At 39.1% G+C, this 27,377-nt stretch overlaps 1 protein-coding gene across 10 annotated transcripts in view; it reads right to left on the bottom strand.

Annotated features, from left to right (window-relative positions):
• ABI1 (abl interactor 1) overlaps positions 1-27,377 on the bottom strand; it is a 128,710-nt gene that overhangs the window by 69,247 nt on the left and 32,086 nt on the right. For 8 of the 10 annotated variants that reach the window (XM_027592305.1, XM_027592310.1, XM_027592311.2 and 5 more), the window contains exon 2: positions 1,803-1,970. The exons of the other annotated variants lie outside the window; for them this stretch is intronic. In XM_027592305.1, coding sequence (XP_027448106.1) covers positions 1,803-1,970 — 168 coding nt within the window. The remainder of the gene's footprint in view (positions 1-1,802; positions 1,971-27,377) is intronic. 10 annotated transcript variants of the gene reach the window in all.

Raw genomic sequence — 27,377 nt, 5'->3', positions numbered from 1 at the left:
ACAAAATCTTAGCAAATGAAGTCGAACAATCTATGAAATGGAGACTACATCACAGTCACATGGAGTTTATCCCAGGAAGGCAAAGCTAGTTTAACATGTAAAAAAAAAAAAAAAAAAAAGATCATTTCAACACACACAGAAAAAGCATTTGACAAAATCCATCATCCACTCCTGGTAAGAACTCTCAGCAAACTGCACCTTTAGAAGGCAACTTCCTCAATCTCATAAAGCATATTTCTGAAGAACCTGTAATACACATAATAACTAAATGCTTTCTTACTAAAATAAAAAGACAACAATGTCCACTTTCACTAATCCTATTCAATATTTTCTTGAAGCATCAAACTACTGCAGTAAGGCAAAGGGAAAAAAAAAAGGAAAAGAAAGGAAAGAAAAGGAGGAAGGATGGGAGAGGCGGAAGGGAGAGGGGAGGGAAGAAGGGAGGGAGGAGAGGAGAGGAAAGTGAAGAAATAAAGCTAAAACTGTATTTATATAATCTTCTATGTAGAAGATCCAATGAGATCTGTACAACAGTTACTGTAACTATTAAGTGACTTTAACAAGGATACAAAATAAGTATACAAATATCAACTGTATTTCTGTGCATACAAGCAAGAAATGAACAACCAAGCTACGGTTATAAAAAATACCATTTACAATAGCATAAAAATATGATATACTTTGGAATAAATCTGACAAAAGATGAGCAAGCCTTAAAATACTAAAACCTACAGAGCCACATGAAAAGATGCTCAACATCATTAATAATCACCAAGGAAACGGAAACTAAATCCCAAGTATTACAATGGCTAAAACACCTAACTGAATAACTAAAACTAAAAAGACTGACCATATCAAGTGCTGGTAGGGATGTGAGGCAACTTAAACTTTCATACAGTGCTGGTAGGTAGATGAAATGGTATAATCATTTTGGAAAATAATTCAGGTATAAATTTGGTTATAAAGGTAAAGAGACAACTACCATATAAACTATGTACCATTCCACTCAAGAGTATTTAATTTACCCAAGAGAAATAAAAACATATGGCCATATAATGACTTGTACACAAATGTTCATAGAAGCTTTGTCATAGGCAAAACCCAAAAACAATCCAGATGGTCATCAACATGTGAATGGATAAACAAAATATGGAACAATGGAGTAGTACTCAGCAATAAAAAAGGAGTAAAATTTTTTCACACAACATGGATGAATCTCAAAATAATTATGCTGAAAGAAGTCAGACAAAAAACACTATATATCATATAATTCTATTTATATAAAATTCTAGAAAATACAAACTAATCCATAGTGACAGGAAGTCTGAGAACAGGGGACAGAAAGGTAGGATAACAAAGAAGGATGAAAAAATTAGGAGGTGGAGGGTGTTCATGAACTTGAATGTGTTGATGGTCTCCAGTGTAGTATGCGTATTAAAATTTATAAAATTGTATGCTTTAATTATGTGCAATTTATTTTACCTCAAAAAAAGGCTTTAACAGTAGGATAACTTGTACTGGTTATACAACAATATGAATATACTTAATGCCAATGAACTATACACTAAAAAATGGTTAAAATGGTAAATTTTATGTTATGTATATTTTATCACAAAAATAAAAAATAAAAAAAAAAGAAGAAGAAGAGTAGGTATACTGAACTCAAAGCTGAACCTAAAATAACTACACTCATTCAGATGAGTAAAAAATCTGTATTTCCAGGCAATCTACTTCTTTGACTATGCGGCTTCTATTCTGCCAGCTGATTAAATGTGAACGTAAAGCCTTTCACAAACTGTTACCTGTGAGATATGATTGATAGAAGACTCCATTCTCCGAAGCTGAGAGGCTTGGATATCCAGCAACTGGAGTACATTGTTGGCCAATGCATTTATTTGATAAGCAACACTAGCTAGGGATTGGGTTGTGTAGGCTTTGGTCTCTTCTAAAGCTTTTCTCTTGTCTGCAGCCTGAAAATAAGAAAAAAAAAAACAAATCCCAATACTTACTTAGGTTAATATTCATTAAACATATATTCTATTGAAAGGCAAAGTTATAATTATATTTTTTAATGGAAAGACCCAATTGAGTCGAAAAACTTACCACATAAGTCTGATGATAGTCTCAGGACCCTGGTGAGGCCATGGCAGAAATCCTATCTGCTAGGTGGGACCCACTGTCTCTTAAGTGGCCAATCCACTGAGGTCCACCAAAGAAGCTACCAAGTGACTGTCATCACAGGCATACATTACAGTTGGTTCTGAGTCACTAAAGCCCCTCAAACCACCAATTTATCACATTACATCTTTAGGACCTTATGCCAGCCCCAAGCTTCCAACCCACTGTTGAGAGTTTAGGAAACTACTCTGTAATACTGGTGCCTCAGCATCCACTTTGTGCAGCTAAGTGTCCTGCAGGGGTCTTCAATTGACACTACCTCCTCCCATAAGTGCATGCCCTGGATAACAGCAACAGCCCTCAGGGTCACAAGTAAATCTAAGTTCCAGATATGATTCCCCAAAACCCTACTGTGATAATCTCTCCTGTCTCCCAGCTCCTTCCCCTTTTGTGCCCCTTAGATAAGACTACCTTGGAGCTTATCAAAACCCTACTGTTTTTGGTTTGAACTGACCAATCCAGAATTAGCCTGGGAACCCCTGAGCACTGCACCTGAGGACCCTAATAAAGGCATGTACCCCAAGTCCTGCTACTCACTTCCTGCCTACATCCTGCACTGAACTCTCCCTGTGTCCCCTGGAGACATCATACTGTGTACCCCCAGGACCTATGAGTAATAAACTTCTCTATTCCACTTTCCCTTGCAGTCTTTTGTTGAACCTTGGCTCACCAACCAGAGGCTCTACTTAACAAATGTTAACAAAAAAATCCCAACACCTACCAACAATCATATAGATTAAATCCATCCGTCTTATATTCCTGTTTACATTAATCAACATCAGAATTCCAACCTCCCTGTTATCCATTATAACCATCTCTCATCTCCACAAAAACTGTGAATCTTATAAACCAAACCTTTACCCACCTGTTCTTCCCAAAGTGCTGTACGTAACTCAGAGTCAGGTGGTGAGAAAAGTTAAGAAGCAGAGTTCATAGCAAAGCTCAGGGCAAAGTTCAAAGACAAGTAATAAACTCTGTGTAGGGGGAGGGGGGCAACAAGGTAGATCACAAATAAAGAGTAAATATCATTATAATCTAAAAATGAAAAACACCAAGAATCAATAAAAAATAGAGGTCTAACAGTTCACAAAAAAGGCAATACAACCATTTTTAAACATTTGAAAAGACATTCAACCTCATTCACTATAAAAAAAAAAAAAAACGCAGGGGCACCTGGGTGGCTCAGTCGGTGTCTGCCTTCAGCTCAGGTCATGATCCCAGGGTCCTGAGATTGAGCCCTGCATCAGGGAGCTCCCTTAGCAGGGAGCCTGCTTCTCCCTCTCCCTCTGCTCCTCCCCCTGCTTGTGGTCTCTGTCTGTCCAATGAATAAATAAAATCTTTAAAAAAAAGAAAAGAAAAAAAAACGAAACGCAGGGGCACCTGGGTGGCTCATTGGTGGCTCATTGGTTAAGCCACCAATTCTTGTCCTGGGATCGTTGGGCTCTACACTCAGTGAGGAGTCAGCTTGAGGATTCTCGCCCGCTCCCCTCTCACACATGCTTGCTCGCTCTTTCTCTCTCTAAAATACATAAATAAATATCTTTTAAAAAAGAAAAGACTCCCTGATACATTGCTGGTCATAACAAGCAAAATTAGATACCAATTTATTTTCTGTCCCAGTAATCTCATTTTAGGAATCCTAAAATGCAGTTATTCATGATAGCACTATTTATGATAGTAAAAAACTGGAAACAACCCATATAATCATCAATAGAGGACTGAATAAATTATGGGCTCTATAAACAATGGAGTACTATACTGCTGAAATAAGGACTGTCATTATTACCACTACACCGTGATCTCCAGAATATTGCTGAGGTGAAAAATACAAGATGGGAAATAAATGTTTCTGGAATGCCACCATTTAAGAAATGGGTAAAGATATGAAAATATATGCTTGTATTTTTTAAGAAGGAAGAATAAACATTTTATTTTTTTAAGACTTATTTATTTATTTTAGAGAGAGATTCAGAGTGCACAAGGTAGGGGGGCAGAGGAAGAAGGAAAGCAGACTCCCTGCTGTGCATAGAACCCAACAGAGGGCTCAATCCCAGGACCCTGAGGTCATGATCTGAGCGGAAACCAAGAGTTGAATGTTTAACTGACTGAACCACCAGGCACGCCTAAACTGTAACACTTTAAAAAATAATTACATTTAGGGGAACCTAGGTGGCTCAGTCAGTTAAGCGTTCAGGTCAGGTCATGATCTCCTGGTCCTGGTATCAAGCCTCACATCGGGCTCCTGGCTCAACAGGGAGTCTGCTTCTCCTCCCTTGGCCCCTCTCCCTCACTCATGTGCTCTCTAATGGATAAATAAAATCTTTTAAAAAAAATGAAAATTAAAAAAATCATTATATTTAAGGTGAGGGGTTAAATAGGCTGGAGGGAGCATAGCTAACATTCTTTTTTTAAAGATTTTATTTACTGGGGCAGCTGGGTGGCTCAGTTGCTGGGCGTCTGCCTTCGGCTCAGGTCATAATCCCAGGGTCCTGGGATCGAGCCCTACATCGGGCTCCCTGCTCAGTGGGGAGCCTGCTTCTCCCTCTCCCTCTGCCTGCCTGTCTGCCTACTTGTGAAAAAAAGGCGCCCCCTTTTTTTTAAGATTTTATTTTTGGGGGTGCTTGGGTGGCTCAGTCATTAAGCGTCTGCCTTCGGCTCAGGTCATGATCCCAGGGTCCTGGGATCGAGCCCCACATCGGGCTCCCTGCTCTGCGGGAAGCCTGCTTCTCCCTCTTCCCCACTCTCCCTGCTTGTGTTCCCTCTCTCACTGTGTCTCTCTGTCAAATAAATAAATAATTCTAAAAAATAAATAAATAAATAAAAGATTTTATTTTTTTAAAACATTTTATTAACATTCTTTAAACATACCTTGTTTTGTAGATTTGTCTTTAGAACTATGTAAATAATTTACACAATTATAAAACAAAATTAAATTTTAAAAAATTACCCAAAATTACATGTAAAATTAATCAAATGGGCCCGTGTGCCCAATTAGTGGCTTAACCAAAGGGGAAATAAAAAGTGATTTCAAGGCACAGTAATTTGATTGTTCATTCTTTTTATTTTTAGAGGGGGCCGGGGAAGGGCAGAGGGAAAAGGGGGAGAGAGAGAATCTTAAGCAGGCTCCACACCCAGTGTGAAGCAACGAGAGGCTCATCTCACCACCCTGAGATCATAACCTGAGCAAAAATCAAGAGTTGGACGCTTACCCAACTGAGCCATCCAGGTGCCCCTTGATTGTTCATTCCTAATGGGATTTATCTTTAAGACAAAAATAATTCGAAGAAAAAAAAAACACAAAACCCTGAAACTATTTTCAATCATTTTACAAGTTTTGAATTTATCCTGAGACTGTTGTTTGTGTAGTGTGAGATGAAGCAAGTCATTCTATGTTTATGTCATTGAGAAGTGAGGTTTTGGCATGGTTCAAAAGAGATTCTGATCATAAGAAGAACAAGGTTTAAGAAAAAAACATGTTGTTCTGGATTTAAATTGAAAGCATCAGTTTGAACCCAATTTGTATTTTATCATATATCAATATCCTACCCCTGTCCAAAGAAATGGCCTAAATGTAAAACATGGTGACTACAGTTGGTAACAACCATACTGTATAACTGAAATTTGCTAAAAGAGAACTTAAATGTTGTCACCAAAAAAAAAAAAGATAAATATGTGAGGTGACAGATGTGTTAATTAACCAGATGGAAGGAATCCTTTCTCAATGTGTACATTTATCAAACTATCACGAAGTATACTTTAAACATATCACAATTTTGTCAATTATACCTGAACAAAGCAAGGGAGAAAAAAAGAGTTAAGACAGTATTATTTTTTTTTAAGCAATCTCTATGCCCAACATGGGGCTCGAACTCACAACCCAAAGAGCAAGAGTCACATGCTCTAAGACCAACTGAGCCAGCCAGGTGCCCCTAAAAAAAATTTTTTTAAAGGTCATTGACCAGTTTGGTAGGATGCTAAGAACCATCTCGGGAGGGGAAGGGTGCGTCAGCTTTATTAAAGTATTAAATGCATACAATTCAAAAATTTCAAGTATACAATTCAGTGTGTATTGACAAATGTGTACAGTAGTATAGCCACCATCCTAAGTATGATAAGAGCATTTCTCTCATGTCCCTTTACAGTCAACTATCTCCCCATTCTCTGGACCTTGGAAACCACTGATTTCTTCCTGCCACTACAGTTTTGCCTGTTCTAGAGTTTCATATAAATGGAATCAAAAGTATATATAGTCTTTTGTGTCTGGCTTCTTTCACTTAGCATATTGCTCTTGAAATTCATCCTTGTTATTGCCAAGCAATATTCCACTGTATGGATTTACCACAATTTGTTTATCTACTCATCAGCTGATAGACATTTAGTTTGTTTCCAGTTTGGGGCTACTATGACTAAAACCACTACAGATATTTGAGTCCAAGTATTTGAGTGGACATGTTTTCATTTCTCTTGGGTATTACCTAGGTAAATACCTAAGAGTAGAGCTGTCAAGTCCATGGTAAATTAAGTTTCTGTTTAACAGTATAAGAAACTATTTGGTATTTCCACCAGCAATATATGTGACTTTTAGTTTCTCCACATACTTGGCAAACATTCAGGATGGTCTTTTTTTTTTTAGATTTTATTTATTTATTTGAGAGAGACAGAGATAGTGAGAGAGAGCACAAGTGGGGAGGAGATGGAGAAGCAGGCTCTCCGCCGAGCAAGGAGCCTGATGCGGGACTCGATCCCAGGACCCCGGAATCATGACCTAAGCCGAAGGCAGACACTTAAGCAACTGAGCCACCCACGCGCCCCCAGCATGGTCAGTCTTTTTAATTTTAACCATTCCACTAGTGGTTTTAATTTCAATTTCCCTATTAAATCATGATATTGAGCATCTTTTCAAATGCTTGTATACTATCCACTTCTCTGGTAAGTGTTCAAATCTTTTGCCCATTTTTAACCGGTTTGTTTGTATTATTACTGAGTTGCTTATATATACCCCATACAAATTTTTTGTTAGGTATGTTTTACAAATATTGCTCCCAGTCAGTAGCCTGCCTTTCCATTATTTTAACAACCCATTGAAGAGAAAAATGTTTTTCTTTTGATGAAGTCCAATTTATAATTTTTTCTTTTATATTTCATGATTTTTGTGCCCTATTTTTAAAAATCTTTGCCAAACCCCTTTTAAAAAAAAAAAAAAAAAAAAAATCTTTGCCAAACCCAAAGTCACTAAGATATTCTCCATGTTTTCTTTCAGAAGTTTTTGGTTTTTTTTAAGATTTTATTTATTTATTTACTTGACAGAGAGAGAGAGAGACAGCGAGAGAGGAAACAGAGGCAGGGGGAGTGGGAGAGGGAAAACCAGGCTTCCCGCCGAGCAGGGAACCCAATGAAGTTTTATAATTTTTGCTCTCACATTTAGGTTGATCTATGATCTATTTCATACAAACTTTCTGCATATGGTGCAAGTTAGAGTAATGGTCAAAACTCTTTTCTTATATATAGATATCCAACTGTTCCAGCATCATTTGTTGAAAAGATCACCCTTTTATTCAATGAACTGTCTTGGCACTTACTCAACAATCAATTGACTGCATAGATGTGGGTCTATTTCTGGGCTCTCTTTCAGGTTCCATTGTTACATCTGTTGATCCCCATCTAGTACTATACTGTTATTGATTACTATAGCTTTAGTAACTCTTGAAGACAGGTAGGGAAGTCCCCCAGATTTTTCTCTTTCAAGACTGTTTTATTTCTAAGTCTTGGGGCGCCTGGGTGGCTCAGTCGGTTAAGCGGCTACCTTTGGCTCAGGTCATGATCCTGGGGTCCTGGGATCAAGCCCCACGTCCGGCTCCCTGCTCAGCGGAGAGCCTGCTTCTCCCTCTCCCTCTGCCTACTTGTGCTTTCTCTCTGTCAAATTAAAAAAAAAAAAAATCTTTAGATATTTCTAAGTCTTTTGCACTTTCATGTAAATTTTAAAATCAGTTTGTCAATTTCCACAAAAGAGCCCACTAAAAATTTGACTGGAATTACACTGAATCTATAAATCAATTTGGAGAAAAATGCCATTAACAATACTGCACCTTCAGTTGTGAACACAATAACCCTCTCCTATTATTTAGGTCTTCTAAAAAACTTTTCTGAGAGAATTTAAAGTTTCTGTGTACGAACTGCAAACATTTTGTTAAATTTACCCCTATGTATTTCATATTTTTGATGCTATCATGAATGGTACTGTTTTTATCATTTCAACTGCCAATTATTCATTGCAAGCTTATAGAAATACAACTGGTTTTTGAATACCTTGTATTTTGAATTGACCTTGTAATCCTGCAACACTGCTAAATTATTTGCTGCAGTTGCTTTTTTGTAGATTTCTTAGGATATTGTACATAGACAATCATGAAAGATGATTTTACTTCTTACTTTCCAATCTGTGTGCCTTCTTCTTTTTCTTGCTCTACTGCACTGACTTTTTAGGCATCCGACCTTTACGAAGGTATATGCCCTTTATGAAGCTAAGGAAGTACTTTCTATTCTTAGTATGTTTACCAAACTAGGCAGATTTAATCTTGAGTGACACTTGGTTATTTTCAGTCATCCACTGAATTTTAGAGTTTCATCTGCCTTTTTGTTTTCAGTGTACAAGTTGCACACTTTTCTTTCCCAAGATTAGGAAAGACTTAGCTTTGCACTAAAATCTATTTTCCCTTCCTCTAGAGCATAGAATGATACTTTATTTTCCAGCTTCCCTAATCACATGGTCATAAAACTAAATATTGTCAATGGAATGATAGCAGAAATGGGTGCCACTTACAGGCCTAGAAATAAAAACCTCCCATGAATGTTCCAATGCAATTCTTTTTTTTTTTTTAAGATTTTATTTATTTATTTATTTGACAGATACTGTGAGAGAGGGAACACAAGCAGGGGGAGTGGGAGAGGGAGAAGCAGGCTTCCAGCAGAGCAGGGAGCCCAATGTGGGGCTCGATCCCAGGACCCTGGGATTATGACCTGAACCGAAAGCAGACGCTTAACGACTGAGCCACCTGGGCGTCCCTGTTCCAATGCAATTCTTAAAGTAAAATGTAGTCCTACCAAAACAATAAAGTTGTGTTTAACAAAAAATATTTTACAGTTCCCATTTTGAATTTAAATTTAAAATAATTTAAATGAAATTTAAAAATTCATTTCCAAACTAGCCACATTTTAACAAGTGCCCAATAGCCACATGTGGATTGCAGCTATTTTACTGAAGACAGTTATAGTTAATATCCTCTACAGACCAGTGAATTTAAAAAGTAAAGTCTACACAAGAATTGCTGCTGTTGCTTATGTCAGACTGTAAGTTTAGTATCCAATAGTTGGTCTCCCTCCTTTTTTTTTTTTTTTTTTTAAAGATTTTATTTATTTGACAGAAAGAGACACAGCAAGAGAGGGAACATAAGCAGCGGGAGTGGGAGAGGGAGAAAGAGGCTTCCCGTGGAGCACGGAGCCTGATGTGGGGCTCGACCCAGGATCCTGGGATCATGACCTGAGCCGAAGGCAGACGCTTAGCGACTGAGCCACCCAGGCGCCCCTCCCTCCTCCTTTTTTTATACTTTAACTGAATCACTACCAACAGCTTTAGTATGTTCCAAGAACCATACAAAATGGATTATAAACTAGAAGACAAATAGCCAGCATTTTTCCAAGGAGCTAAAACAGACATTGTTAATTATAGCAGTCTTCTCTGCAAAGTCTAAAACCTCTTAACTAATCACTCCAGGAGTTGACATGTGGTATGAAACCCATTTGCCATCCCTGTCTTATGCCATTGATGAAGTCTGCTTAAAATGGAAATAAACATGTTCAGCTTTAAAATAAAAAGTTAATTATTTAAAAGAGCTAAACTCAAAATAAACAATGTAACCAAGAACTAAACCGGAAATTCCTTAGATAACTGAATTTTATGAACAGCTCATACATAAAACTAGCTGTCTTCTTCTTTCCTCCTCTACCTGTGGAAACCAAGCTTTCCTGAGTCAGAATCTGCTAGCTGGAGTAAAGAACATTTTCAAGTAATATCTACACCTATAAGTTCTTTTCTTGCCCTTCAAAGTGACTACAAAGGCGAGGGATCCTCCCCCCCTTCCCTAAAGTGTAAATTACTAGCTATAAGCAATCTCTCTCATATCTATACATTTACCTTTAACAATATTTCCTCTCCCACATTCTCTCAACCTTCATCTCTTACCAGAGCAAAAATCTTTCTCCCTCTATCCCACATAAATACTTGAATACTGAGAGAACATCCTTGTCACGACTATGCTTAAAAACTAATGCATTCTTTTTTAAAAAGATTTATTTATTTGAGTGAGAGAGAGAGCGTGCGCGCGAGCACAAGCAAGGGGGGCGCAGAGGGAGATGGAGAACCAAGCTCCCCGCTGAACAGGGAGCCTGACTCTGGGCTCCATCCCAGGACCCTGAGATCATGACCTGAGCAAAAGGCAGACACTTAGCTAACTGAGCCACCCAGGCGCCCCAAAATTAATGCATTCTAAATGAAAACAAATACTATATAGTTTTTTAATTTTTGCCTGCTTTTTAACAGAAAAATACAGAGAAAGACAAAAATATAAATGAAAAAAATGTATCATGGTCCTATCATTCAAATACAGTATGTTAACATGTTAGTGTATTTTCTTCCAAGTCTCTCCAGTATGTGTTTGTATGCAAGAATGTAAAAACTTACATTATACCCTACAGTTAATGTCCTGTTTTTTTTCATTAAATATACCATGAGCATTTCTCCATGTGCTAGTCTTCCTTAGCATCTTTTTCAAAAAACAATTTTCAATAGCTTCATGGTTACAGCAGTAACTTGTTTGTTGCCTATTGCCTCATTTTAAATCCCCTAATATTAAGAACCTGATTTTAATGACGGCATCAACATATTGAGCCCTGTTAAAAAAAAAAAAAATTCACATCTAATTTCTTCTAAATGACCAAACAAGAGATGGCATTATTTAGTAGTTGCAGTCATTCAGAGGAAAACATGTACAGTTAATTACGAATATCTCCTACTGTTCCCCTTGAATAGTAAAGAATATATATACAAGTAGAAAATATGATAAGCCCATATACCTGTCTTTTGACTTCAGTAAATATCATATTTAGTTTTATAAATTCACATTTTAGGGGCGCCTGGATGGCTCAGTCAGTTAAGCATCCGACTCTTGATTTCAGCTCAGCTCATATCTCAGGGTTGTGAGATCAAGCCCTGCATGGGGTTCCACACTGGGCGTGGAGCTTGCTTAAGATTCTCTCTCTCTCTTGCCCTCCTCCTTCCATCCCTCCCACACACTCTCTCTCACGCTCTCAAATAAATAAATAAATAAATAAGATTTTACTTGGTTTTATAAGGCTGCAATTTTTTTTTTTTAATTTTAATACTGGCTCCGGGGTGCCTGGGTGGCTCAGTCATTAAGTGTCTGCCTTCGGCTCAGGTCATGATCCCAGGGTCCTGGGATCGAGCCCCGCATCGGGATCCCTGCTCTGCGAGAAGCCTGCTCCTCCCTCTCCCACTCCCCCTGCTTGTGTTCCCCCTCTCGCTGTGTCTCTCTCTGTCAAATAAATAAATAAAATCTTTAAAAAAATAAAAAAATAAAATAAATTTTAATACTGGCTCCACACCCAACATGGGACTTGAACTCAGCACCCTGAGATCAAGAGTCACATGCTCCACTGACTGAGCCAGCCAAGTGCCCCTGCCTGCAAAATTTACCTGGAATACATTAAAAATTAATTTTCACTTATTTTTTTTAAATAAACTCAGAACACTTTTCTTCGACAGTATCTTGGAGTGCCTGGCTGGCTCAGTCAGTAGAGACAACCACTCTTGATCTCAGGGTCATGAGTCTGAGTCCTGCATTGGGCATGGAGCCTACTTAAAATTTAAAAAAATAAATTACAAAGGGGCATCTGGCTGGCTCAGTCGGTGGAGCATACAACTCTTGACCTTGGGGTTTTAAGTTCAAGTTCCACATTAGGTGTAGAGATTCCTTAAAAATAATAAAAAATCTTTAATCTTAAAAAAAGACAAACCGTAAGAGACTCAATCTCTGGAAACAAACTGAGGGTTGCTGGAATGGTGGGGGGTGGGAGGGATGGGGTGGCTGGGTGATGGACACTGGGGAGGGTAAGTACTATGGTGAGCGCTGTGAATTGTGTAAGACTGATGAACCACAGACCTGTACCCCTGAAACAAATAATACATTATATGTTAATTAAAAAATTTAAAAAAAAAAGGAAATTGACTGTTACAAATGCTGAAAAGAATTTGTGAGCCAAACTCTGAGCATGAGATCACAGTCTTTACTCAGACTGGCCTTACTGTCTGTGCCCTTATACAATCAGACTGCCTGGAAATTGGCAGAAAATCATTGGCCTCCCATGAGGTTGTTATAATAAATAAGGCAATGGGGGACGCCTGAGTGGCTCAGTTAGTTAAGCGTCTGCCTTCGGCTCAGGTCACGATCCCAGGGTCCTGGGATCGAGCCCCACATCGGGCTCCCTGCTTGGCGGGAAGCCTGCTTCTCCCTCTCCCACTCCCCTTGCTTGTGTTCCCTCTCTCGCTGTCTCTCTCTGTCATATAAATAAATAAAATATTTAAAAAATAAATAAATAAATAAGGCAATGGATAGGAACTGCTATACCAAATTGAAAAAAAAAAAAAAAACTAAAATAACCTTTACCCTTCAACCCTGACATTTTTTTATGTTTAAAACATAGATGTTATTTTAAAAATCCAAATCAGCTGGGGCACCTGGTGTGGTGTCCAACTCTTGGTTTTGACTCAGGTTGCTGAGCTCCACATTGGGAGTCTGCCTGAGATTCTCGCTCTCCCTCTGTCCCTCCCCCTGCTCGTGATTGTGCACTCTCTCTCAAATAAATAAATCTTTTTTACAAATATATAAATTAATGATAATAAAATAAAAACCAGTCTTACAGAAAGTCCTATAAGCTGGATTTGTCTGATTATTTCCTTATGACTAGGTTCTGATTAAACAAAGTGGCAAAAATACTATATAGGTGATGCTGTCAACTTTCCACTGCAGGTGACACAAAAATCTTTTAAGGCTCTATCATTATTTCCAGAATGTTCTTCCAAGCTGCTGACACCAATTCTGCACATTTTGATGCTAGTGCTAACTTAATCTTACCAGAAGGTGTCACCCTCCAAAACTGTCTTAAGGCAAAACCCAGGACTCTATTCTTTCCTCAAATGGTCCGTAAATGATCTGTTAACAGGTTGCAATAGTCGAGTTAAACCACCAGCAAAAACAACCAAGTTCACACAAGTACAAGAACCACTGCTCTGGGTGACAGCTTTTTAACTGTAAAATGCATCCCAATTTCAGAAATGTTAAAATGAAGGGGTGAGGAGGAAGTTTCTTAGAACTGATTATATATACAGCATATAAGGAACACTTCTTGGTCTAAGGGCCCTGTATTTTTTTTTTCTTTCAAAGATTTTATTCATCCATTTGAGAGAGAGAGAGAGAGCACCAGCAGGGTAAAGGGGCAGAGGGAGATGGAGAAGCAGACTCCCCACTGAGCAGGGAGCCTTCTACGGGCCCTTAAAAAAAAAAAATGTTAATGTTAATAGGAAGAATTTAAAATGTCAAGTTTTAAAACCTGTAACAGGAAGATTTTTATATACCATAAAGTACACAAAACATCTACTTTGCTGAAGGCCAACCTAAGGTTTGGTTGGTCTGAGACCTGAGAAACTTTCCAGGAGGAATCATAATCATTTTGTGGAGAAGAGTGAGAGGTTGGGGGGGTGGTGCACACAGGCCAAATGCTGGCTCACTACTGACAAATAAACCTATTTAGCATGGAGTTATGCAGATTAGGGTATGCATATTCTCAATACCCAGCTAGCACTGAAATGATATGATTTTCTCCAACACAATTCCCATTTCAAGAAAAGTGAAAAATAAATAAAAAGAAACCCTACCAGGTTATGGCAAATATCCAGCAAAAAGAACAAACTGTTTGCTCAACAATTCAGGCTGAAACCTAGTTATTGTAAGCGTTAGCACAGCTCCTCCTACCATCTCCCACTTAAGCAACTTCGAACAGGCCAATGAGCTTCCAGCAAAATCTAGACGTCTCACTCCCCCTGCTCTCTCTCTGTCAAATAAATAAAATCTCAAAAAAAAAAAAAACTTGTATTTTAAAAAACAGGCTTAATGGAAAACCTGTAAGAACCCAGTTTTCAAAAGAGAAACCACTTTTTTAAAAGATTTTGTTTATTTGAGAGAGAGAGAGAGCACAAGCAGGGGAGAGGGAGAAGCAGGCTCCCGCGGAGAAGGGAGCCCAACATGAGGCTCAATTCCAGGACCCTGGGATCATGACCCGAACCGAAGGCAGCAGCTTAACCTGATCCACCCAGATGCCCCAAGAGGAACTACATTTAAACACAAAATTAGTTACACATTTAAGTATTACTGACAGAATATATTTCATACTTAGTCCAAGACACTAGCTTCCTATTAACTCCATGTTAACTAATTATATTCTCATATGATCTTCTTTCTTCTTAAAAGAATTACTTTGAGAGGGGTGGTGGGTGGGGGGATGGGTTAAAAAGGTGATGGGGATTAAGATGTACACTTGTTTTTCTAGGTTTTTTTTTGAAGATTTTATTTATTTTAGAGAGAGAGCAGGCATGAGGGGAAAGAGGGGCAGAGGGGGAAGGAAAGGGAAAGGGAGAGAATTTCAGGCCAACTCAGCACTGAGCGTGGAACCCAACACAGGGCTCAATCCCACCATCCTGAGATCACAGCCTGACCCAAAACCAAAAGCAGGATGCTCAACTGACTAAGCCACCCAGATGCCCCAAGAAGTGCACTTGTGATGAGCACTGGGTGTTATATGGAAGTGCTGAATCACTATACTGTAAGCCTGAAACTAATATTATACTGTATGTTAATTAACAAATTTAAATAACAACTTTAAAAAGAATTCAATTGAAAGAGGGCACCTGGGTGGCTCAGATGGTTAAGCATCTGCCTTCTGCTCAAGTCATGATCTCAGAGTCCTGGGATTGAGTCCCGCATTGGGCTCCCTGCTCAGCAGGGAGCCTGCTTCTCCCTCTGCCTCTCTCTGTGTCTCTTATGAATAAATAAAACCTTAAAAAAAAAAAAAGAATTCAATTGAAAGAGCCATCATGATCAAGAGTGTATATTGGGCAAGCACTTTCACATACTGCTGGAGGGTCCAATTAGACAACATGTATAACAGTTCTTTAAAATGTATATATTCTTGGGGAGCCTGGGTGGCTCAGTCGTTAAGCGTCTGCCTTCAGCTCAGGTCATGATCCCAGGGTCCTGGGATCAAGTCCCGCATCAGGCTCTCCGCTCCGTGGGAGGCCTGCTTCTCCCTCTCCCACTCTCCCTGCTTGTGTGCCAGCTCTGGCTATCTCTCTCTCTATCAAATAAACAAATAAAATCTCAAAAGAAAAAAAATGCATATATTCTTCACTTCTAGGAATTTACCAAAAAAATAAATAAAAGGTCAAGTGCAACAAACCAACAAACAAAACCAAAAAAAAAAAAAAAAAAACTGTATGTTTAAGGATGTCCAACCATCTTTGTTTATAATCACAAGAAAAAAAAAAAGAAATAATCTAAATGACCAATGACAGGTGATTAAAAAAATTCATATACTAGAATGCCATGTAGTCAATAAAGTGATAGATATTTACCAACAAGTAAAGTGTATTAAGTCAGGATTCAAACTGGGAAGCACAGCCACTAAGACTAACAGAATAAGAAATTATAGAAATTTACCATACACAATTATAGAAATAGCTGGGAAAGTTTGAGATAGTCCACAAGGGACGTGAGAGAATCAGAAAGTCATCAGTCAATTTGAGAAACCAAACACACCCAGCTGGAGAAATGGAACTGCAAAGGAAATGCTCCTGAGATCTGGGAAGCTATGCTTCTGCAGGTCTCATATCAAGTGAGGGGCCTGATGCCCAAACTGTCAGCAACCAGAAAAAAGAGCTACATGCAGAACAAAGGAGATCAAGGTCAAGCTGGAACCCACCAACACCTCTGTGCCTCTTACTACATCTAACCACAAAAACCTTTAGAGGTTAATGAATGTTGCTTACACAAATTCTCTTTTAGTCAATTTTAACCCACAACCATACAGGGAAGGAACCCTACTACAGAACTACGAGATACATAGTTTCAACTTAAGTAAACTGAAATAGTACAAACCACCACAGTACCCTCTGTCAATATGGCATATGTACAAACCTCTTTCATCATATTTAACTCTTGAATAAAGACAATAGCAAAAACATGCTTTAGTCTAACATGATACACTCAACCTCATACAACCAAAACGATTCTATCTCCCAAAAAGAGAATACAAAGTCTACTTTCTCTTTGAGTAATATTCATTCCTTTTCTAGCTGGCTGAGTTGTACTTCCCCTTTGATATCCTGTAACTTAAATACTGAAATAATTAGGCTGACCCACTATTAACACATGAAGTTAAATATAAGAGAACTGGAGAGAGAGGAGAAAAATAATTGGTTAATATATATACAAATGTTATGGTACAGAACAAATATAAATACTAGAGTTTTCATTCTGTAACTGGTCATGAGGTCATAGCTGGTATTTATAATGTTTTTCCACTATCTATCACATACTCCATTTGCCCTCAGCAATCATCTCATCTGGTTACTTTTCCTTGCCTGGTATGCTGACTCAAACCACTGCCATTAGCAGCCTTGCCTGTATTCGATTCTTTGAGTATTCCATTAACTTTTATCATAGGGCATGAAGTACTAAGAGGCACTCCAGATGATCTCCTGCATTCCATACATTTTCCTCTTTACCACTGTGTAACAGCAACCCAATCTCCACTTTGGAATCAGACTCAATCACCCTAACCAATATGATAATCTTTTGCTTTGCCTATGAATTCACTGGCATGAGGAAGCCAAAGTGGCCAGAAGCTCAACTTCCAGTTCAACAGAACCAATGTTGCATTCCCCAGCATTCCTCTCTAAATCAGCATATCCAAGAGCTGTGAGAAAAGAAGCAAAAATTTTGCTAGTAGACCTTTAGGGGTAATAGTGAGAAGAATTCACTCCCTGTCAACCCCTTAATTCCCTAACCTGTGAATGCTGGCTACAGAAGAAATACCACCACACACTGCTGGCTGATTCAGAGACTGGACCACATCTTAGAGAACATTACCTAGCACCACACAGGAACTGCCACCAGCCGCTTAAGAGTAGTGGGGAACATGGTAAAATTAGAAATTCCATGAACATCAGCCCAATGCCACCTTTTACTTGCTGTAAAATGAGCTGCCTGGTCAAAAGCAATGTTACATGGGGGAGCCTCGGTGGCTCAGTTGGTTAAGCATCTGACTTGTTTTCGGCACACCAGGCTCCCCACTCAGTGAGGAGTCCACTTCAGATTCTTTCTCCCTTTCCCTCCCCTTCTGCCTTTCACAGCTCACGTGTGCAGTCTCTAATAAATAAATAAATAAAATCTTAAAAAAAAAAAGGCAACGTGATATGAAATACCAGAGGAATGATGCTATCTCAGGGATTCAGTTTCAGCACTCTGTTATTAGCAAGGTGGTCATTCAGCAGTAGTGGCAGCCGGGCTGGTCTTGGTGAATGGAAGTCCATATTGCTTAGCATATGGACACACAACCTCCACGCCTGCACCCTGGCATCTTTTTCATGAGCCTAATGAGCAATGATAGAGGTGGATGAGGAAATAGGCTAGAATTCAGAGGTTATACTTCGTCCACTTGATTATTAAGATCCTTCTCTGCTGTGGTTGCTCTTTGATGGGCATTCACAATGAACACAAACATTAGCTGATGTCCATTCATAAGCATATCTACACATCTATTCCCCATACCTCCAATTATGTTCTTTCCAGGTCCATAATGAATAAGCCCAAGAATTGCTATTGCCATGAGTCAGAATGGATCTACATCTCTAACCATCTCTCTTTCCAGGCAAAATAAATAAGTAGGTACACTGCTCAAAGTTCTACTCATCAGAATTTCCCTTCACCACTGCCCTTCTGGATCACCCCTGATTATGGCTACAGTGCTAAAAATATCAATATTCGGGTGGTAGAAGCATATGACCCAAAACCATCTGTAAACTCGGTCTAAGTTTTCTTAGTCAACTGAAACTCCTTATGAGACCACAGGTATCGGTTGAGAGTGAAGAAGCAAAGATGCTGGGGTATGAACCACAAGAAAAGATGTATATTCAGTAAAAAAGCAGGTTACAAAATGACTATGTACCTGTTTTTTTTTAAGATTCTATTTATTAATTTGAGAGAGAGAGTGTGTGTGTGAGAGAGAGAGAGAGAGAGAGCAGGGGGAGGGGCAAAGGGAAAGGGAAAGAGAGAATCTCAAGCAGACTCCACACTGAGTGTGGAGCCCAATGCAGTTGGACACTTAAACCAACTGAGCCACACAGGGACCCTGAATACCTGTTTGTTTGTTTTTTTTAAAGAAATCTGTATAAAGGTCCCTGGGTGGCTCAGTCAGTTGAGCAGCCAACTCTTGGTTTTGGCGCAGGTCATAATCTCAGGGTGATGAGATCCAGCCACTAGACAGGTTCTGCACTCAGCACGGAGTTTGCAGAAGATTCTCTCCCTCTCCCTCTGCCCCTCAGCCCACTTGCACTGCACACACACTCTCTCTAAAATAAAAGTAAATGAAACTTTAAAATATGTATGTTTTATATATATAATATATATTTATACAAATATAAAATATAAAAATAAAATACACATATATTAGTAAATATCACTGGATTATTGAGATATGGGTGATTTTTAATAGTCTTTATATTTTTTTCTGTATCCAATTTTTTCAATGATCATCTCTTCGATACTCGGAAAGAAATTATTTTTACTAAGAAAATTCTCTTTATATAATCTTAATGGAAAAAAACACAATACATACCTGTGTATATAGTGTGACCTAATTTTGTTTGCTATAATTAAATACCTATGCAAACTAACTCACCAGATATTGAGAGGAGATACATCAGCATTATTTCCAATTACAGCAGGACTATATAAATGATTTGTGTTTTCATCTTCATTCTTCTGTGGAATTTCCAAATGTTCTATAATCACATGTAACACTTTTACCGCAACCAGCACTTGCAGACACCAGTAAACTAAAAATAAGGCTAATCATACCTCACTACCACCCCATCAAACAGAAAAGGGAAAACAGAAAAGAACGTGAATCCTTGATAATACAAAGCTAAAGAATTAACCAACCCTGAGGACGCCTGGGTGGCTCAGTCGGTTAAGTGACTGCCTTCGGCTCAGGTCATGATCCTGGAGTCCTGGGATCAAGTCCCACGTCGGGCTCCCGGCTCAGTGGGGGGCCTGCTTCTCCCTCTAACCCTCTCCCCTCTCATGCTGTTTCTCACTCTCTCTCTCTCTCTCAAATAAATAAACTCTTTAAAAAAAAAAAAGAATTAACCAACCCTGGGACAACCCTACTTTGGAATTTCTTGTGATTATAAAATAATATATGTTCCTTATTGTTTAAGCCTGAGTTTGTTTTGTTTTGTTTTTTAAGATTTTATTTATTTATCTGACAGAGAGAGAGACAGTGAAAGAGGGAACACAAGCAGGGGGAGTAGGAGAGGGAGAAGCAGGCTTCCTGCAGAGCAGGGAGCCCGATGCGGGGCTCTATCCCAAGACCCTGGGATAATGACCCAAGCCAGAGGCAGACGCTTAACGACTGAGCCACCCAGGCACCCAACATCCTTAATAATTTTTATATGGGAAGGGGCAGAGTACATTCCAAAAAAAGGGTTTTGGTTAAACTTGAAAGTAACACACTAATTCTCCTTGTCATACAGACAAAAAAACTATTAGGGTAACTCCCAAATTACCAAAGCCATTTTCTAAACTAGTTCACTAATTGAACACTGGTTGTGTTACTCATTAAAAGGTTATCTGAGGGGTACCTCAGTGGTGTAATAGGTTGAGCATCTGACTCTTGGTTTTGCCTGAAGTCATGATCTCAGGGTCATAAGATAGAGAGAGCACCGCATCAGCACAGAGTTTGCTTAAGATTCTCACTGCCTCTCCTCTGGCCCTCTCCTTCTCCTTCTCTCTCTCTCAAATAAATAAATCTTTTTTTAAAAAATGTTATCTGGGGGCGCCTAGGGGGCTCAGTCGGTTAAGCATTTGCCTTCAGCACAGGTCATGATCCCAGGGTCCTGGGATCAAGACCCACATCGGGCTCCCTGCTCAGCGGAGAGCCTGCTTCTCCCTCTCCCTCTGCAGCTCCCCCTGCTTGTGTATGCATGCGCTCTCCCTGTCAAATAAATAAAATCTTTTAAAAAAAATCTGAAAAATCAGTCTAGTTTGCCCTTCCCACAAGGCAATTATATTCTAATCTGTTTTAGTCTGCTCGGGCTGCCATAACAAAATGCTGAATGGCTTCAACAATAGAAACTTATTTTCTAACATATTTAGAGGATGAAAAATCCAAGATCAGCATTCTGTTTCTGGTGAGAGCTCTCTTCCTGGCTTGCAGAGGTCCACCTTTTCAATATGTTCTCACATGATGGAGAGAGATTGATCTCTGTTTATAAGGACTCCAGTTCTATCAGAGCCACACCCTATACCTCATTTAATCTTAATCACCTCCTTAAAGACCCTATCTACAATACAGTAACAAGGGGGGGTTGGGGTTTCATCATATAAATTTGGGGCAGGGGAACATAATCCAATGCCTCAAACATTAGGAAATATCGCCATCTTACTAATACCCAAAATATACTCTTGATAGTAGCACTTTTAACAGCTACACATTTAGTTTCCAAAGCATTTTCACACAATAAGCTAAGCAGACATCCCAGTTTCACAGATAAGGGCTCAGAGATACTAATTTGTACAAGTATCCTCTAACTAGTAAATAGAGGAGCTAGGACTAAAACCCAGGTCTGCACCTTCATCCAAAGGTCTTTACACAGCTCTTACTCTTGTCATAGGGACTTAAGGGACTGAAATTATATTTCACCTAACATTCTTAACAACAGAAGCAGCTTGGGGGTCAGAAAGGAGAGGGCAAAGAGCAAAAGATAGAGTTCAAAGCAAAATGTAATGAACAAGGACATTAGCTTGGAGGTGAGCAAGCCTCAGTGGTCAGCAAGCACAAGGGGGAAATACACCACAAGACTAGAGAAATCCTATAGGCCCTTGAGGAATTGGGACTTCATCCTGAGGCTACAAGGGAGCCACAGAAGGATTTTCAGGAAGAAAAAGCATGAACTAGTTTTTGGCTTTAGAAAGAACACTTCAGGTGCAGTTTTATAAAGTGGACCGGGAAAACACAGAGAAGACAAGAATGGAGACAGGAATTCTGTTGTAATATGTACTCTGTACCACACACAAGAAAGGCATCTATCTTTATGTTAAATATCCCATTTAGAATAACCTACAATGAGGAAAAAGAATTTCGTGAGGTTAAGTAATTTGCCCAAAGTACCACTGCTAGGAAAACAGATCCACTATGTCTCTCTAAAGGCCATGGTCTTCCACTATACCACACTGACTCCCAGTCTATAATTCTAAGATAGCACAAAATACAATTCTAATGTGTCAAGAGTGAAACTACTAAAGTTGTTACTCTAAGATTAACCACCCCAAGTCATCATTAACTAATTTGTATACCAAATAAATTCTAATTAACTGGAAGGGAAGAGAATAGAGAAAGCTGACTTTCTCAGGGCAGCTGAGAATGTTTTTGATCTACAAAACAATTCATGCTCTGAATAGAGGTTCTATAAATGAGAGAAACAAAAATTAAACATTTACACTTTTCTAAGTTATTCCTCACTAAAGTAACAAACTCACATCTTCAATTCATCCTCAAATAAATGTGACTCCATTAGGAAATTACTTAAGGACCATAATGCATCATTTTGTAAACTATTAGGTAAGGTGGTAGTTAATACTGTCACAATCAGTACCACCCTTAATTAACTGACTTGAGAACAACAAAGTACTTCTGCTTTTTAAAAAAAAAAAAAAGGTTCTATAAATACCAACAAAAGTACCTTGTCCTACCATTGACTCTGCCTATTTCCTCATTTACACCAGCTTACAATAGTCTCACAGAATCAGTCTTGGACATCTCCATCCTAGTGATTCATTAACCACATTTTTCAAACCAAAAATCAGGACCAGTATGACACTATCTGACAAATTATATTTACCCCAATCTCAGGAAACAAGCTGAGGGTTCTGGGGGGCGGGGAGGATGGGTTAGCCTGGTGATGGGTATTAAAGAGGGCATGTTCTGCATGGAGCACTGGGTGTTATACACAAATAATGAATCATGGAACACTACATCAAAAACTAATGATGTAATGTATGGTAATTAACATAATAATAAAAATAAATTTTAAAAAAGGAGAATTATAAAAAGTATAAGACTCAATTAATAAACCTCTACTGAAATCAACTGAATTTTTAAGTTACAGCCATGCCAAAAAGAGATGTAGAATCATTTGTGTAGCTAGTCCAAAAAAATCTGAGATATGAACAAAGAGATGTTCTGTTCACATACACAACAGTTATAAAATAGAAATCACACACACACAAAAATAGAAAGACACAAAAGAGGAAGAAATACTTTATTAATAAATTACCAGATACTGAATCCAAGCCAAATAATCTAACCAGTTAGAAATCTAAATGCCAGGGATGCCTGGGTGGTTCAGTCGGTTAAGCATCTACCTTTGGCTCAGGTCATGATCCCAAGGTCCTGGGACAGAGCCCGCATCGGGCTCCCTGTTCAGTGGGGAGCCTGCTTCTCCCTCTCCCTCTGCCCCTGCCCCAGCTCATGTTCTTTCTCTCAAATAATCCTTTTTAAAAAAATTTTTAAAAAAGAAATCTAAATGCCAACTAAGGAGATACAATAGCATTAAAAAGAAAGCTACCAGCGTGCCTGGGTGGCTCAGTCAGTTAAGTGTCTGACTTCAGCTCAGGTCATAATCTCAGGGTCCTGGGACAGAGTCCTATGTCAGGCTCCCTGCTCAGCAGGAAGTCTGCTTGTCTCTCTCCCTCTCTACCTACCCGCCCCCCATGCTCATGCTCTGTCTCTCTCTCAAATAAATAATTTTTTTTTTAAAAAATGAAAGAAACTACCTAACAAAATATGTACATGATCTTTATAAGGAAAACTATAAAACTCTTATGTAAGAAATCAAAGAACTAAATAAATGGAGAGATATTTCATGATCATGAAGAGGAAGACTCAATACTTTTAAGATGTCACTTATTCCCAACTTGATCTACTCAATGCAATCCCAAACAAAATCTTAGCAAGTTATTTTGTGAATACTGACAGATTCTAAAGTTTACATGGAAAGGTGATATCAGCAAGAGAGCCAAAAAAGGGGTGCCTGGGTGGCTCAGATGGTTTGGCGTCTGCCTTCAGCCCAGATGATGATCTCCAGGTCCTGGGATCAAGTCCCACATCGGGCTCCCAGCTTGGTGGGGAGCCTGCTTCTCCCTCTCCCTCTGCCTCTCCCCCCTGCTTGTGTTCTCTCTCTCTCTCTCTCTCTCAAGTGAATGAATAAAATCTTTAAAAAAAAAAAAAAAAAAGATACCAAAAAAGATATCCCCCATCATAACCACCTTCAGCCACAAAAATCTGGCATCCATCTACAGACAAAAGTGCCTTTGTAAGAGTTTAAGATCCAGAGAAGAGACTGTGAAACCCAGTGCAGTCCAAGATGGAGGAGAGCTGTTCTAAGACAGGCCAGCACCCAGGCAGCTGACTTGACTACGGTCTTGACTACAGACTCAGAATCAGCTCCAGAGGACTGACTCAGCTCCAGCCCCAATTACCTTTGGTTCAGACACTTAGTACCATATGCCAAGGAATCTAGGAGGACTCTCACCCACCCATGCATCAGGTAACAGACATACAGACATTGGTCCTGGATGTGGATGCTGAGGTGGCCCATGAACCAGCTTCAGCTCCTCACAGCCCCAGTCCAGGAGCCCCTGGAGAACACTAATTTAGACAATCACCCACAGATGAGAAAACCTTTGGGAAGTCCAGGAGTCCAGTGGAAAAGTTCCTGCACATTACTGGGGGGAAAAAAAATCTGAGATAAGATGCTTTGGAAAGGATAAAAGGAATAGTTTGACTTTACCCACATTACCCCTCCTCCAAGAAAGCTCCAAAACAGCTCAGTGCCAAAAGAGCTCTTCTCTGCCAATGATTTCTCTTCTGAAGTAAACTGAGTGTGAGTGAGGGAGTGCCTGACTTCCCCCGATGTGTGACACACTGCCAAAGAAGCCCATTTCTTTCTTGCCCCACCCAAAATACTAAGTCATGAGCTGCATGACTAGGGGGCAGTAAGCAACTGGGAGACCAGGAGCCAGACTCAGAACAGAAGACCCAACCATGAGCTGCTGGAAACACCTTGCCTGTAGATCCTCCCCAAACTGGCCTACAGGCACTACTGGTGCCCCACATGCCTAACCCCCACACACCCCCACCTCATCACTGGCTCCCTGTCAACACACCCGACAGTGGTGAAAGTGAGCTTTTGCAAAAAATGCAAAAAGCACATATGGAAAGCCAGCCCAAATCTGCAAGCCTGGGAGGCATCATTAACTTGAGCATGTAAGTATCACCTATGGGAAAGCCAAAAGTAGGCCTTCAGCACCTAGCCTGGCACTTTGTAGAATCAAAAAAGAACACGGAAGCTTAAGCATACTGCCACAAAGAGAAGCAAGAAATCTGGAGCAGGCATAGCTATGGAAGATCTGTGAAGGCCTCAGAATCCCTAGCAGAGCTAACAGAAGATAGTTCTCTCCTGAAGTCAACCAGTAAAGACTGGAGGAGGTGACCAATACTTGAAATGTGAAGACAGCAACACAAGAATTCAAGGAACATGAAAATTCAAGGAAAAATGACACCATCAAAGGCTCACAATAATTTTCCAGTAAACAACCCCAAAGAGACATGAAGTTCCACAATTTACTTGATGAAGAATTCAAAATATCTCTTTCAGGAAGCTCAATGAGCTACAAGAAAACAGATAAATTTTTAAAAATCAGCAAAAACAATACACAAAATGAGATATTTAACAAAGAGACCAAAATCATAACAAAGAAACAGAAACTCTAAAGCGAAAGAATACAATGAAAGAGAAAATGCAATAGAGACCATCAACAGCAGCATGGATCAATAAGAAGAAAGAATCTGTAAAGTAGAAGACAGGAATTTTGAAATTATCCAGTCACTGGAGAACAAAGAAAAAGAATGAAAACAAAGTGAAAAAAGCCTACATGACTTTGGGATAGCATAAAAAGAAACAATTTGTGAACTACTGGAGTACTACAGAGAAGAGATGGCCTAATTAGGAGGGCGAGAAAACTTAAAGTAATAGCAGAGACTTCCCAAATCAGAGTAGAGATTTGGACGTTCAAGTTCATGAAGATTACAGGTCCCCAAACAAATCAACTCAAGAAGATCTTCTCTAATCACATTATAATGAAACTGTCAAAAACCAAAGACAAAGAGAATCTTAAAAGCACCAAGAGAAAGGAAATTTGTCACCTAGAAAGGAATCCCCATAAGGCTATCAACAAAATTCTCATCAGACACCTTACTGGTCAGGACAGAGTGGGTTGATATACTCAAAGTGCTGAAAGAAAATACAGCCAACCAAGAATATTTTATCAAGCAAAAGTTATCGTTCAGAAATGAAGGAGACATAAAGACTTTTCCGGACAAACAAAAGCTTGAGAAGGAGTTCAGCACCACTATACCTGCCTTACAAGAAATGCTGAAAGAATTTCTTCAAGCTAAAAAGGATGCTAATCAGTAACATGAAATTAATACAACATACTGGTAAAGGTAAGTATATTCTATCCAGTAGCAGAATTCACATTCCTTTCATGCATACATACATCATCCTCCACAGATCCTATGTTAGCTCACAAAACAAGACTTAGCAAATTTAAGAAGACTGAAAGCATACCAAGAATCTTTTCTGACCACAGTGGTATGATGTTAGACATCAATAACAGGAGGAGAACTGGAAAACCACGAATACATAAAAAGTAAACACACACCTGAACAACCAATGGTCCAAAGAAATCAAATGGGAAATTAAAAAATATCTTGAAACAAATGAAAATGTAAACACAACTTACTGAAACAAGATGCAGCAAAAGCAGTTCTAAGAGATAAGTTTATAGCAATAAAGTCTACATTAAGAAAAAGACCTCAGATAAACCTAACTTTACACCTCAAGGAACTAGGAAAAGGAACTAAGACCTGGTTTTTCAAAGAGAAAAACTAAATTGACAATACTTTAGCGACACTTAAAAAGAAAAAGAAAAAGAAAAAGAAAAAGAAAGACAGACAGACAGAAAGAAAGAAAGATGGGGTGGCTGGGTGGCTCAGTTGGTTAAGCGTCTGCCTTCAGCTCAGGTCATGATCCCAGAGTCCTGGGATCAAGCCCTGCATGGGGCTCCCTGCTCTGTGGGGAGTCTGTTTCTCCCTCTCCCTCTGCCTGCCACTCCCCCTGCTTGTGTTCTCTCTCTCTGTCAAATAAATAAAATCTTAAAAAAAAAGAAAGTGGAAAAGAAAAACTCAAAATCAGAAATGAAAGAAAATATAACACAAACCAAAGAAACAAAGAATCAGAACAGGCTCCAATGGACAATTAATACACCAACAAATTAGATAAACTACAAGAAATGAATAAATCTGTATAAACACACAACCTCCCAAGACTGAATCAGGAAGAAACAGAAAATCTGAACAGAATAATGACAAGTAAAGATATGGAATCAGTAATCAAAAATCTCCCAACAGGGGCGCCTAGGTAGCTTAGTCAGTTGAGTGACCAACTCTTGGTTTTGGCTCAGATCATGGTCTCAGGGTAGTGGGACTGGCCCCACACTGGCCTCCATGCTCAGCGTGGAATCTGCTTGTCCCTCTCCCTCTGCTACTCCCCCCACTAATGCACATGCACTCTCTCTCAAATAAACAAAATAATGTATTTTTTTTTAATTTCCCAACAAACAAAAGCCATTACTAGATGGTTTCCCTGGTGAATTCTACCAAATACTTAA

The sequence above is a fragment of the Zalophus californianus genome, chromosome 9, assembly GCF_009762305.2.
Source record: "Zalophus californianus isolate mZalCal1 chromosome 9, mZalCal1.pri.v2, whole genome shotgun sequence".
In the NCBI taxonomy this organism is placed as follows: domain Eukaryota; kingdom Metazoa; phylum Chordata; class Mammalia; order Carnivora; family Otariidae; genus Zalophus; species Zalophus californianus.
This window is presented reverse-complemented; position numbering and strand designations above follow the sequence as displayed.